The sequence below is a fragment of the Rhipicephalus sanguineus genome, unplaced genomic scaffold (genome assembly GCF_013339695.2).
Source record: "Rhipicephalus sanguineus isolate Rsan-2018 unplaced genomic scaffold, BIME_Rsan_1.4 Seq554, whole genome shotgun sequence".
NCBI lineage: Eukaryota > Metazoa > Arthropoda > Arachnida > Ixodida > Ixodidae > Rhipicephalus > Rhipicephalus sanguineus.
The window spans coordinates 5,688-21,121 of NW_023615502.1; the positions used below are offsets into that span (position 1 = coordinate 5,688).

General features: G+C 45.3%; 1 protein-coding gene across 1 annotated transcript in view; it reads left to right on the forward strand.

Annotated features, from left to right (window-relative positions):
- Positions 1–4,138: 4,138 nt before the first annotated feature.
- LOC119377721 (serine/arginine repetitive matrix protein 1) overlaps positions 4,139–15,434 on the forward strand; it is a gene marked incomplete at its 3' end in the record, with an annotated part of 30,171 nt that continues 18,875 nt past the window's right edge. The window contains exons 1-4 of the mRNA XM_037647068.2: positions 4,139–4,221; positions 4,740–4,829; positions 4,913–5,038; positions 9,620–9,787. Of these exons, the coding sequence (XP_037502996.1) occupies positions 4,198–4,221; positions 4,740–4,829; positions 4,913–5,038; positions 9,620–9,787 (408 nt within the window). The remainder of the gene's footprint in view (positions 4,222–4,739; positions 4,830–4,912; positions 5,039–9,619; positions 9,788–15,434) is intronic.

The window sequence follows — 15,434 nt, forward strand, 5'->3', positions numbered from 1 at the left end:
AGCAAATCAAGGGCATGCATCGCTTGACTCGCTGTTGGTACGGGAGCCTCGCTTTCTTCAGTGTCATCGTCAGCTTCTTCGGTCGCCATTCCCTCCACGCTTACGACAAGCCGCAAGATATCTTTGTCATCCAAAACTTCCGTCGTCACTACGAATGTGCTCCGAGATGTTGCCGTTGGCTCGCAATCAATAACTTTTGGGGCGTTCTCTACAAAACAGACCAAAAATGATCAATTTTCCATCTCATTTTTCGAAAAAAAAAAGGTTCGTTAAATCGGGATAGATCACGAAATTTGTTTCGTTATTTTGAGTTAGTCAAAGCATTGAACCCTATGGGCGTCTGAGGGGGAATCGGGGTATCTTCATTAAATCGGGACTTTCGTTAAATCTGGTTTCGATAATTAAATCGAGTTTTAACTGTATATGTATAAGCGACTAACACAGGGTGTGTATTCCACCAATAATCTACTTAGGAATGTACTGCAAATTGAACACATGTGCTGCAGCTATGATTCACAGTTTCTCTTTCCAGTTTAAAATACTTCTGACATTGGCAGGGGCGTAGCCAGAAATTTTTTTCGGGGGGGGGGGGGGTTCAACCATACTTTATGTATGTTCGTGCGTGCGTTTGTATGTGTGAGTGCATATATACGCAAGCAAAACTGAAAAATTTCGGGGGGGGTTTGAACCCCCCCAACCCCCCCCCCCCTTGGCTACGCCCTTGGACATTGGGCCTGTTTTCCGTGCAGCATAAGCATACCAATGCGGCAGATTGGGCAAGTTGGTAATCCATTTTGAAAACTAAAAGCACAAGGAAAACATGGACGAAAAAAGGCACACAAAAAAACGCCATTTTGAAGGTGTTAGCTCTATATTGGTTTCGAACTTAGATTAGGCGGTATTGCAACAATACATTTGTTGCAAGTAGCGCCTGTGTGTGTATATATGTGTGCCTTATTTCGTCCATGTTTTACGTGCGCTTTTAGTTCTCCTCAATATGCATAAGCATAATTTGCAACAATACGTAAATGTTTCATAAACGTTACAAGAGTGTAACTTATAAAGTAATTTTCACGTTTGGCTTAATGTTATGCGTATATTGCAAGAACATCTTATGAATGTTTATTTTAGGTAGAAAAGACCATTATCATGACGTTATAAGAATATTAAAATTAATGACATTAACAATATTATTTCAACGTTCAAGCTGAACATCAATGTAACGTTATTATAATGTATTGGTGCTACTTGGGATTCGCGAAGGCGGCCGCTCTTTGGAGCAATAGATTCGACAGTATATTCGTTATTTCGGATATCATAAGCAGACCTTTTGCGTGCAAGTACTGAAGATAAAGGTAACGTTCAGACTAAAGTTTTTTTTTTTATGTTGCGTTGTGTAGCGCTTTCGCGAATGTTCGCGTTTTATGTCCACAATGGCGACAACACCATGGCTACGAAGTTGCTATCGAAGGACGCATGAGAAGCTTCCAGAACATTCTATGTTCGGCGCAGCATGCTGACACGACTTTTCTTTAGATTTTTATTCCTACATCGCCAGTCACGTTGATCGCGTGGTGATAACAGCGTCGTCGTGGCGGCCAATGGTGTAAGGTAAGACTGACCAATGTGCGAATAAAGAAAATTTTCCGGGCATATCGCCATTAAAATTCGATGATGAATATATATCCCAAGTGATTACGTGCAAGTTTTGTCATTTCTACGTAATGGGTACGCCATAAACTGTCACGGACTACAACTTTCCTATATAAACAACTGCCCTGAAGCAAATAATTAAAAAGCTAATTAACGAGTTTTTGTTAAGGGACCGACAACTGCCCAGAATATCAAATGAGTTGACTCCACTGATGTAAAGATTGTCCGTCGCACTGACTCAAACCATCCCTGTTTTTTTCGTGAGAGATGGATTTATATTTTTATTTCTTAACTGAAAGTCGCGAAAAATGACCTGTGGCGCCTCTGGCGGCAGAAACATGAATGATCCGCGATGAAGACGGCCACGTGACCATTGATTACTGTACGCGGTTGACCATTTTTTTGTTAGTATTGAAATATTGTTCGTTTCTTTATATTAAAAGGTATTACTCCATAATAACGTGCATATATATATACATAACTTGCAACTACGTCACACCGCGGAACTCTGGGATACGATTCCGTGGCATGCGCCGCCATTACCGAGCACATTGCAGCAGACGACACCGACACAAGCTGTGCGGCTCTCGCGTTTCCCTCAACGCTGCACATCGCAAAGGCGATTTGTGCGATATTTCGCTGCTGCACGATAATTGTAAATCAATAATAATAATAAGAAGAAGAAGAAACAGACGCGGGGACGTACTGTTTGCAAATGTGATCACAAACACGTGCGACCGCACGAAAGAGCTGTCCGAGAAGTGGAGCACATGGCTGCGCGTAAACAGGAATCACCTCAGACGTTGCACAACGTTTTTGTGCAGGTGTCACTTCATAACAGGCAAGTAATGCTTCTGAATCTACTCACCTTTTCGTATCACCACGGAGTTATGCGCGATGTCAATTTTTGTCGAAACGTCATGAAGCACCGAATTTAACAGAGCGATTGGGCCTTGGTTTTCGGGAGGCCCTCTTAGCTCTTTAGTGAAACGAACCCCGACTGGGCGCCAAACATGTTATTGGGCCATGGTTTTATGCAACAATCAGCGACGAAATCTGTGCAGTTTGAGCGCCGCAAAATGCAGGCGGCGAAGAGCGCCGCTGTAGGTGATTCGTGCGAAGTTGTTTCAACCATTACGTGTGACACCACTGACGACACTGCAGGCTGCATAATGTCCTGAACGATTCTCGCTCGTAATAAGCGCAAGGCAAGCAATCAAAACACGCGCACTACGCCGAACGATCCGCGCACGAACGTAAACACAGCGCGGCCACTGAGACGTATGTGCTCGGTGATGGCGGACGGAAGACAGGAACTGACGTCACTTGCAAGTTATGTATAGGCCTTCGTTAGTAGCATGCATTAAAGTGGCGCTGCCTTCGCGTGACGTAATGATATCATGCTCGTCAGCGCGTCTTGAGCAACTTTTCAGCGTGCTCATGCAACCGTGCAGGCAGTTTCCAGGTATGATTAACTTTATTCGGGTCCTGAAGATCAACCCTAAGTTGACGCAGGCGGCTCCCACGTTGGGACAGAGAGTGGTGTTGGGCAGTATAAAATTACTTAAAAGAAAATAAAAGTTTAAGCCCTGCCTGCTGCACCAGCCCACGTTGGGACAGTAAGGTTTAACCTTAAGGCCATATCGTGGGCCTTCTGGACGGCCTGAACTTGATCTGAAAGAGCTCCACTGTGAAGGACTCTTTGCCATCAGTCTCCAGGTCGCTAAGATTTTGGAGCGACATAGTTTTGCTACCTATACTTTGTCTCAGAAATGACGCGCGCTGCTACTCGGTGCGGCCGTCCATGTGCACAGTTACGTTTTCGATTACTTGGCTTGGCTCGTGTATCGAGAGAGTAACGACGCCGGGACAAGCCATCCATGACACAGGCGCAGGCAACCTTGGGCGCAGGCGCACACAACGCTGTACAAATACCGGGAAGGTGCATGAAGCCACACATCTCATTGTAACAGCTTGCTATTTTCAAAAATGGTCGGAAAGCTCAAAATAAAGGTGGTTAAGCATACTTACAGTAACTCCTGCGAAAGCAGAACAACGACAGCTTTCACGAGAGCTAGCGGCATCGCTATCAATTCTCAGCGTTGCTGGAGCAAGCCTCCATGCGTGTTTGGAGCCTTTCAGATCACAAAATACTGCTTTTAAAATAACTACATGCTTTTCGGATAAACCACTGCAGCTACAAACGCTACGAAGGGTGAGCTTCCTGTCGCGCAGTAAAAAACTGTGTCGAGAAAAATCAGTTGTCGGTCCCTTTAATGTCGCTTTAGGTGCGGCGAAGTATTTCCGTCTTGGCGTAGAGTTCGTGTGCGGAATTTTACGATCTTTGCGCATTCGTGCTGCACCAGTCTGGAAATGCTAGCATATGCTTGCCATTGTGTCAATAGGAGTAGTTTTGTTGCCTTGTTACAGATGATATAGGCAAAATAGTTGATTTTGGTTTCGGTTTCGCCTTTCTTGATAACGGAGACAAGCCGGGTCAAGTCGTGAGCCAACAATGCGCGGTAGCCGTCGTGACTGAAAACAATGACCGATGCCGGGTTTTTTCGCGTAAGTTTTTCTACTTTCACGAACCCTTTTTTGTGATCACACAGTCAAGAAATGTTTCCCAAGGTAGTATCGTTAAGATTACTTTCAGTTAGACGGTATAGTGGTTGTTGTTGCACGGAAAAGTTAGCCTGTGCTGCAGATCCGCTAGGCCTAACCACTGAGGCACTACGTTGCGTCGTCGAAGTGCAAGCAAATCCGTTTAACGATTTACAAGTGGCCCGATTTACGCGTTAATTAAGGACGAAGCTGTTATGAAGAACAGTAAGTAGCGTGTGTTACTATGCTCGAAAAAATTGCGATCAAATCGCCAGAGGCAGGAATTAACCCGCCTAATGTTGGCAGCCGGGCACCGTTATCAATCGCATTTCGGCAAAACGATTATGAATATTTGGGTGGCGGTGACGTTACCTGACACGCATGTTGTGCCAAAGTTGGACCCGCCTTCACTGTTTGCCAACCGTCGTAGCGTGCATTTCAAATCTATCGGTGTTTTCAGCGTGTCACTGCTTTGTTTACAGGGGACGAGCGCAGAGCAAGATAATCGCTTCACCGACAAACAGAAAAAGCTCTTGAAGCAGCTGAGATTTCACGATGTCCTCAACAAAAGGGTGAGCTCACGTTGCCGCACCTTCTTTTGTTTTTTCGTTGTCTTTTGCAACTAACCGGTTGACACGTGTTCATTTTCTTGTAGATTGACATGACCAAGGTGAACCTGGACACCGTCAAGCCATGGATCACCAGAAAGATAACGGAGTTGCTTGGGATGGAAGATGAAGTCGTGGTCGAGTTTGTCTTTAACCAACTAGAGGCAGACAAGGTTTGTGGCAAGCTTGTTACAGGCATGAATACTTGCTGGTCTTTTAATTGAGGTTAACTGCAAATACTGGACGTTTGAACATTATTCATAGTTGTGTTTAGTGCCCTAGTAATGCCTCATAATGGACATGAAATAAATTCAACGAACAATGGTCTTGTAAGATGCGACTGGAGCCGAAGTTTTGGATTAGCATAGGAATTTAACTTTGTATTTCCCATTTTGCCGATTGCACATGTCATTTTAATAAAAAGAAATATATTGCTGTAAGGCTCAGTTGTGATAGCTACTGGCAGGGGAGATAGTAGGTGATGCTGACAGATGTAGATGTATTTTTGTGTGAAGGGGCAGCCCCGTCAGCTGTTGCCTGTAGTCGAAGCAAACTAACGGGATCTGTTGAATCTTTCAGTCCAGCACATTCACAGCTAAGGACCTCTTGCATCCAAACTAAAGTTCCTTTGGATCCGAAATGCCCATGTATGTACTCGTCTGGTGGGGGAGGCAATAGAAAGCGTTGCCCTTACGTAGCCTTTGTTCAGTCTTTTTAGGCTATGTCTGCTTTTGGCCACGGCGTGCCTCTTGTTTCCGGCCTTCACACAGGTGGTGCACATCTCAGGTGGTAATGGTTCTCTTTCCCAGTGTGGTATGACCGCTCTGCGCAGGCTGAGGCCGTGTTTTTCTTTCGCTCATGTGCCAATTGCCCAGAGCCTGCTGCTGTCGTCGCTCATAAAATCTGAAAGGACGGAAAGCAGCTGTTATGACCTAATTGCATTCTTTTCAACGAACTTATAGTGAGGCAAAAGTTGACTTTGCGCAAAATGCAGGATGGCGCACACATCGTGAAAAGCACACAGGCCACACGGCACAAGTTTGCACAGTTGCTCAGGCGTGATGCATGGCTCTTCTTGCACTGCTTGTCTTTTGTACTCGTGACTGCTCACTCCTGAAGCTATCAGTGCAGGCAGGTTTGTCAAACCAGCCAAGGAGGTTATGATGGAAGAAGCTTGGTAGTGAAAATGTTCAGCCATCCTCCTATTTAACTACTTACTAAGGGATAGATGATTAAAAAAAAACAAGCTAAGGGATACATGATTAAAAAAAAAACAAGATTGCTCAAAGCTGAACCAATTTAGCAAAAAAAGAAAAATAAACAAAAGCACTACATCCACAAACTAATGCTAAAGATTTCCTCACGGCACACAGCCTAAACACTTCCGGCCACCTTAAATGGCTTAATGATGCGGAAAGCCACAAAAATTATGCACTATGAAATTTCTGATGTCATTTAGCACCCTTTCTCAGGTGCTACATGGCTTTGACTGGTGAAGACTAATTCCCCAGTATCCTTAGCACTGAAGTGCAAGGAGAGCCTTGCGTCAAGTTCAAGAGTTGCTTCCGGCTGCCTTTAGTGTGACCTGTGTGCTTCTGACAGCTCTCTATGCTTTAACTCGCTCGTGGCTTTGCGTGCGTGTTACTCGTGTTCATTGAATTTCATTTAAAGGGGCACTAAAGGTAAATATTATATTGGGGCTAAGCTCACGAAACGCAGTTCTGAACATTTCTGGAGTGGTGGTTCTAGGCTTCAGTATGACTTATAGTGGTCTTCCTCGTATGCAATCATCCACGATTAAAGAAACATGTACGTCTATGCAGTGTTCTGGTGTCATATTTGTCATGTCTTCTGACCAAGTTCTCAGTGTTTTGGTGCGACAGAGGCATAAATTTCAGAGTAATCCGCTGCAGGGAAATCCGAAATAGTACACACGAAGGGGACACTCGGAAGTGATTACCCATTGTTGAAGGAAGGGATGTCTGTGTAGCCAAAGTTTCCACCATGAGGGTTGTCCTCCTTAGAGCCTTGTGTCCAGAGAGATCTTTTATTGGACCAGTGTTGTTTGAGGAAAACATTGCAGCAACTTTTATTTGAGATTCACTTATGAACATGCTTTCGTTACACTTAGGGGTGTGCGAATAGTGAATTTTGGAATCGAATACTAATCAAATACTCATCAAATAGTTTTCGAACAGTAAGATAACTATTTTCAAAACAGTCTCAGAACTCAAGAAAGGGAAATTGACAACCACCTGTTTATAGCACAAAGCCACAAGGAAATCCATACGGATTTCTCCGAAAGAAAGCTTTGTTGCTGGCGAAAGGGTTCTTAATCCTTCCGCCACCTTGCGGGATTCCTCAGAACTACTTCGTAATAATAAGTCTTAGAACTCCACAAAAATTTATTTGAACCAAATATTCACAACCTTTCACCAAAGAACATTACTGTTACTTTTAACAGATTCAAAATACCACAACTATATGAAAACTGAGGTAAGCTCGTATACAGCGACGACCAGGGCCTTCAATTTATTTTGTACATGTAGGTTGAAATACAGCAGTGACTACAGCAATCAAGGTGATACTTGGGACGCCTGCTTTTAAATAAAACCGATATTTAATGACTAAACACCTCTGAAGCGAACACCACGATTACAGCGAAAGATGGAATTAATGAAACGGTTAAATGTGTCATCACAACATCGGCCTCGGAACCGACACAGTGTTGAAAGCTTAAGAGCAATTCACGCAAACACAACACTTGCGTCTTTTATTCATGAAGCTGAATGCAGTCATTGTCCCCACCTTCAGTTATGACTAGATGAAGACAGGAACTCATTAATGCAATGCAGCTGCAGCATGGTGATAACTGAGTAAGGGTGGAGTTTTCAGAAACATCGCCTTCACCTGATAATAAATGTAGGGTCGGTAGCCCCGTAAAAGCTTGAGCTGCATGCAAATTGTTAATTTAGTGATTGGAAGAACAAAAATTACCTTTAGCTGTTCCTAAGTTTCGTTCTTTGTTAGCACCCTTCGGTGCTGATTATTCAAAACTATTCGAAAAATATTCGGCATTTCAAATGTGTACTATTCGATTCGAGTATTGAAGTAAACTGCAGTGTCTGTCTGTTGATGCTTTAGCGCACACAAAATGGGCAAAATATTTTTGACACTGTAAGCTACGCTGATCTCTGCTTTGTTCTGAACAAACTTTAAAATTGTAATGGTGGGAGGGATTGCTGCCCTACAATGAGGTATTAGCAAATACAACTCATCTTCAAGAGCATTACTAATACAGGCAGGGGAATGGATCATGGGGCCTGTTTCTTTGTTGCGCACAATCTAATGAGCAGTAGCTGGGTCACATGAAGGTATGAAGATTAAAAGTTTACACAAACCCATTCTGCTAATCATAACTATAATGGCTTATTTCCATACAGTTACTGTTCTTATGCACTAGCATCAGATGTCTCCTTGCAAATCTTTGTACGAAACTCTTATTCTTGTGGTTGCAGTCTCTTGTATCATGCTGTGCAGCTCTTGCATCATCTAAATGAGGAAGAAGGTACACGAAGTTATATGCTAAGTGGCAGCACATAAAGCAGTTAGTCTACCACACCAATGTATGTCAAATAGTGACTGTCAAATGCTTTTGGTGACACTGAAAGAGTGGTTAGGGCCAGCTAGGGACCTTACAATGAACTTTAACATTAACATTCTTAGCTAAATTGATGGGGCTTCTGAGTTAGATTGTGCTTGCTATCGGGCTCCTTGGCAATTTCTATTGAACCAAAATTATTGGAGTAGTAGTTGCACTTCCTGTCATTTTCATGTGTGGTTCTGGAAAGGTCCGTGACAATATATGCTAGATGAAGTTTCTTAGCTTGTTTTCTCTACCTCGCTCATTTGTTATCATTTCCTAAAACACTCATGCTTTGGTCTTAGTGATAGCATCACGTTTACTGTTCCACAATGCCAATGTGTCAGTTTGGCTCGTCAATGTTTACCTTTAGTGTCCTTTTAAGATGTTACATACTTTGTGGCAGTTGTCGGGCATTTGAATGGCACACATTTATGCTCCGATTTATTGCCGATAATAGGATTGATGGCTACGCTTGTAAGCTTTTTCTGCGAGAGTATTTCACGAGTGCTGGCTTTTAAGAACTGTTCTTTAATTATTTTCAGAGTGCTTGTATACCATTAATGTTTCCGGTCTAAATAATGCAAGTATCATTGATCACTCATTCCTAGGCATGGGGAATTTTGAGAATCTCCTTTAGTTGTGCATCCTTGCTCATCAGCAAGTGGAAAGCTGGGGTTATTCCGTGTTAATATATATAATTCTAACAACAGTCCTACAGCATCTTAGATTGTAATGCATCAAATTTGGTTTATTGTACAGCATTACTTTCCATTTCGAGGTGGCATGGTAGAAGTAGGTCCCTTGACTACCAGTCTGTTGTTCAATGACAGGAGTCACTGAAGCTCCCTTGTATGTTGAGCCTACAGCTGCAATTCGTGGCTTAATATTTGTGCTACAAATCTTTTCATTTTGCTGTGCTCATTAGAAGGACAGATTACTTGCTTACAGATCTCCAGAAACAAAAATTGGGTCACGGTTGCACAGTCGTGTCAGCCAGTTCATTTTGTCTCTTGTAGGCCACCCTTGTAGTCTTATCCTTCATGCCAAAGTGGCACCGTATTGGAATCGCAATAATGTTTGGGCCTTGCCTGTCTCTCTCCTTGTCCAGCATCCTGACCCACGGATGATGCAGATCAACCTGACAGGCTTCCTGAACGGCAAGAATGCGCGTGACTTCATGGGTGAGATGTGGACCCTGCTGCTCAGTGCACAGGAGACAGGTGGCATTCCTGCAGAGATCCTCGAAGAGAAGAAGGCAGAGATCAGAAGGCGCCAGGTTGGCACAGCTTTATCTTCACTTGTTTGTTTGCTTTAGTCATTAGAGCATTGCTGTAAAAAGAAGGTTTCCCAACTAAGTCATGCAGCTGCCATACTTATGGTGTTGGCATCGGGGACATAGCATTCGTGACAGGCCACAGTGCATAAAGAATTCTTAAATCTTTCATTTTTTCAAATGCAACTCCTGACGAGAAATTTTTCAAAGTAAATAATTGCACATTACTACACCGCCTTAACATCAGCTCCGCTCCTGGTCTTCACTACTTTACGAATGAGACATTATGTAACGTTTACGACGAATCCATTACTGTATTTACCGTATTTACTTGCATAATTTGCACACCTTTTTTTCTGCAAATTTGGAGCTCCGAAGAGGGGGTGCACAAATTCGCGGAGATTTCGTGAACACATCCGAAATAATGCGTGATATATAGTTCTAACGCACACGGTTTATACATTAAACTAGAAAATAAATTATAATAGCACTAACGAAGGGTACTTGTTTATTTAACAGAATTAGCATGTTTGTTAACCAGCCAGATCCGGTCATGCACGGTCTAGAAGACAGAATCACTGGTTCAAAAGTCCGACCGGGAATCATTGCCGTTGCCCCCCTCCCAAGGCGAATCGTCCTCTGTTCCGCCGAGCGCGTTCAACAGCCCCGTGTTCTTGAAGGTCTTCTCGACAATGCTGGGAGAAACGAGGCCCCACGGCACGGCCCTACCGGTGGACCTAAGCTCTCGCACTTATTTGAAAAGGTATTCTTCGACGGCAGGAAACTTTCCTTCCTTTGTTCCTTGGAACACTCTCCTTCCCGGTCTTGTTTTAACAAGCGAACGCTTCTGCTTTATCCAGTACCGAACGTGACTCATTCACACTGAAGTGCTTGGCGGCGGCACAGTTCCTGTTTTCTTCGGCAAGCTCTATAACAGTGAGCTTGAATTTATCTGTAGAGTTATTGTAGCCCAGCGCAAGAGAACAGTGAAAGTGCGACTGGCTGATGGCGAAACCTAAACTTCTCAAATCAACCAAGGCTGCACTGCAGTGCGGACATGGTGTGGATGCTGAGAATGAGGGGCAGCAAGGGGAAAAGTTGGCACGATTGGCCCTCACACTTCTCTGATGCAGAAAATAGTCCGTACTGTGTCACGTGCATGCATTCTCACGGCGGGAGAACGCTCGAGCAGTTCCGACAACCCGTGAACAGGTTTGGGTGTTCGGGTACGGTCCCTAGAATATAATATTCTAGGAACCGTAGTTTGGGGGTTTTCGGAGAATAGAATAAAGTAATCAGATGAAGGGACTTCGCACTCGCAGCCCGTCTTGTGTATGACTTCGCTCGCCTGCTCGGCGAGGGGCACGGCCATCCGAAGTCTCTCTGCACACGCACCTGCAATCTGGCTCGGGCAGGACGGGGAGTGCAAAATATGCGAGTAAATGGGGAGTTTTTTAATAGGGGGCCCCAAAGAAATAGCGTCGAGGCCACTGCGCATGCGCAAGACCCAAACAGCATTTGGGTTTTGCGTTGGCGAACGCTATTTGTCGAATTTAGCGGGAGCCCCAAAGCCTGCTCCGAAAGCTTTGCGTGAAACAAACATGACAGCAACCACTGAAGCGACGGCTCTTGGCCAAGACTAGAGTGACCTAGAATAGGGGGAGTGTCCAAAGTGCCGCAGACCCTATTAGAAAACTCTTAGCTCCTGCTTGACCCAAAGCGAGCAGACTCCGAGTAAGTCGGCCAAGAGACACTTTGTTTAATTAGTGGCTCCAGATTTAGCGTCCGCAAATAAATCTTGCCTTGTGTTGAACCTGTGGCTTTATTTTTAAGGTAAGTCCTGTACTAGTAGTACTTCTAAAAACTTGTAGTTAGTTGCTGGCGTGAGAACCCCAATTTGTGACCGCTTCGTTTTTCCCCCCTTTTTTTTTTTTATAGAGCTCTGTACGTTTTGCAGAAAATTTTCCCAGCATAATTCTCATGCCCCCCAACTTTCCATCGATTTTCCGTGAAAAAAGTGCGAGGATTATTTGAGTAAATACGGTAATCATCTTGGGGACTACACTAATTGGGGACCCTGCTTCAGAGACATATTTCTTTATTTTTGAGTAGATGTTCGAAACTTTCGCAGCTTATGTCTTTTTATGTCCTTATTTCAAATATGCAATGATTTTTTATTACAGTATGCTGTTTTCAAAATACAGTAGAACCCCGCTGTTACGTTCCTCACTGCTGCGTTTTCCCGGCTGTTACGTCGTTTTCCGCCGGTCCCGGCATAGCTCCCATAGGATACAATGTATTGGGAACCCCGCTGTTACGTCGTAACTGTCGGACCGTTCCCGTATGATACGTCGCGAAGTGCGCTCGGAGCCGACCGAGTGACTACCAAAGAGAGCGGCCATGGTGCATTTTCACGCAGCTTGGCCTCGTTTGACCGTGAGAGGCGCAAGCAACAGAATCTTTCAATTGATGCAAACAAAAGCATGGCCTTCGAGATTCAAATTGCAAAGATGGCGTCTATGACGTAACTGCTCGCGAAAGCAAGGCCTTCGAGATTGGCATTTACTATTGACAAAAGCATAGCCTTTGAGATTTGTATTGCACAAACATGGCGTCTATGACGTAATTGCTTGCGAAAGCAAGGCCTTTGAGATTGGCATTCACTTCTGCCATCGCGTTGGCGTAGACTCATCATCATCGTTATTTGCGGAGAACGGGAGGAGTTCGAGCTGGTTGGAGCTCGCATAGTCGCGCGTGCGGTTCGCGGTCGGACTCGCCGCGCCGGTCGTGATTGCGTGTGCTTAGTTCTTTCATGCCTACAGCTGTTGGTGTTAAAAAAATCACATACGTTGATTACATTTCTGTGGATGAGGCCGTCCTTAGCTCCGCGTTTCTATCCATCAACTAGATCGCGGCTGAGCGCGCCAATTTTCGTGCTGCTCGTAAGAATTGAAATAAAATTCTGTACCACTAAATATTTTGCCGTTTTTCCTGTTTTTCGTCTCTTACGTTTCCCGTCTCTTACGTTTATTTCCTACGGTCCCTTCAAAAACGTATCAGCGGGGTTCTACTGTATCAAGTATTTCATGTATATTGTTGGGAGCAAGATTTATTTATAAATTGTGACAGTTATAAAGCAAATCAGCATATCACAATAACCTGGAATAAATACTGTATGCAGTAAAACAAGAATGGATGTTCTAGGCCCATTTGAACAAAAGTATGGTATGTTGAACATTCCCAGCTTGATCTCAGTTTGACCAAGCTCAACATCACTCACTTGCCAAATACCGTACCAGCACGGAACTCCTTCTCCAACTACAGTCGCCGACCATTTATTCGGACGCTGAAAATTCGGACATGCTCGTTTATTCGGACACCTTCGCGGCACCGCGACGTGTCCCATTGAAGTAATGTAAACTCACGACCGAAAAATCGGACGCCCCACAGTCCGCCGTTCGATTTTTCGGACTACAGCTGGCTGATCGAGTGCAACGTTGAACGCCATGACAAGCTGTCAGCAATGTTTACAATATTTTTGCTGGGTTGCCAGCACTGAAATGTTGCACTGGCTATAACTGGAGATCGTGCGAGTGTTAAAAATACACGCAGAAATTACCGATCTCGAAGGCTATGTTTGTTGGCTACACGTGACGGTTGCCTTTTGGCTTTAGCCAGTCAAGTATCCATTGAACGGCTACCACGGCTGAACAGCAGGCCAAGCCAAGCCGAGATTGGAATCAGCTCGGTGTGGCGTTTGAGGTGAGTGACAGCGCGTACGAGCATGGCGCGGATCCTAATTCGGTCAAAGAGAATACAACAGAAGCGCTGCAACATCAACTAGCCCAACGGCGTTTCCATTTGGCGTGTGAGGGTTTGCGTTAATTGTCAGACGCTTTTGTGGCTAGGCCTGATCTCCGTCCCGAGCCCCGAGCGTTGTCTCGCTCCCTTGTTCCTTGGCGTGCGAGGCCTGATCTGCTGAAATTGCTCCGACGCCGCTCATTCCATATGCGCCGTCGATGCACCGACGGAACTAAAGAAACGCGGCAACTACAAGGCCTTAACGATGGCGGAAAAAGCGGTGATTATTCACCAGGTGGAAGTTGCTTGGGAATTTTCGCCGAGTTGGGCGATGAGATCATCCGTCAGCTACTCGAACCAGCTCATGTGGGCAGTGACTGCCGTGATGACGCACCTCCCGCACCACAGCCATCAAACGTGGATGTTAGCGTAGGCCGTTGCAGTGCTATTGCTGACCCACGGGGGTGGCCAAACATTGGTTGAAATACAGCCCGACTTCGTCGCGTGTAAGTGTACATGTGTACAGGCGCGCACTGACAAGTTTTTTCCGGCCGCTGGGCCAATAAAAGCGCTTTTTTCTGGTGAATCCTTTTTTTCGGACTCCCGATTATTCGGACTTTTCGGCGGTTCCCGCCGAGTCCGAATAAACGGTCGGCGACTGTATTCCTTCATAACGCTCTTGAAGAAACAATTGAAGCGCAACAGATCTCGCAGTTCAAACGTTTGACCAATACCAAAGCAGGCCGCCACATTCTGGAAATTCTTGGCATTCTTATCCCACACAGCACGGTATCAAACACGACATACCATGGGACAGCTGCACTAAACTCATAATACCACCATTGCCAAAGAACATGCATCCTGAATACAGTCGACGTCCGATTTCCCGGACGCCCGAAATTCCGGACATGACTGATTTCCCGGACTCATCTGTGGCACCGTCAAGTTCCCCGTAGAGTCAATGTATTGAAAAGTCCGAAATTCCGGACGCTTATAGCCTTCGCCATCCGATTTCCCGGACTTTTTACTGTTAACCGCCGATCTAAAGTCACTACCGACGCCGCCATTTTGGTTGTTTTCATTTTCATATCCTTGAACCCACCATACTCGCATCGCAGGTGTGGCCAGCAACACCGCCGCACCGCACCGCGGCTGCCGTAACCTCGAAACTGCACGTGTCAATCCGTTGCTAGCCGTAGCTTAGCCAAGCCAAACTTCACTGTGTTCGTTCACGTACCTTAGCTCACGTGTTGTTTTGTCAGCTGTGCCAGCTCTGCGGTCGTGTCTGCGGGTGATCATTTGCTGCTGCCCGCTACCTTCAGTGATCACGTTTCCCGACCTTCAGCATCCACCGAGTTCCTAGCTGTTTCGTGCTGCGCTTTTCGTCGAGCGGATTCACCGTTTACAGCAATGGCACCGACTGCTCCTTCGTCTTCGTCCGCGCCTTCGAAGCGCACAAAGCCACCTCGTAGGCTCACGATGACGAACTGCCATCCGCGGACGTTGCCTTCGACGCTCTGCACGCTGGCGGTGTGTTGATTCCAGCCGAGATAACCCTTGAGGCCTTCGCCGACACTGACAAAGACCTCGAGATATGTGCGGAGTTGACCGATGACGAAATCATTCATCAAGTTACAGAGGATTCCGATGACTCCGACACCGAGAACGAAGAGCCAACTCCTACACAGCGAACGAGCTCGGAGTTGACGCGAGCACTGATGACACTGTCATTGGTGTACAGCGGCAACATGACGTTGACTGAAATTGAGGCAGACATAATCGAGGGCAAGCGGACCGTGCAAAAGAAAATAAGCGACTTCTTTGCGCCCAAATGCTGACCTATGAGGTA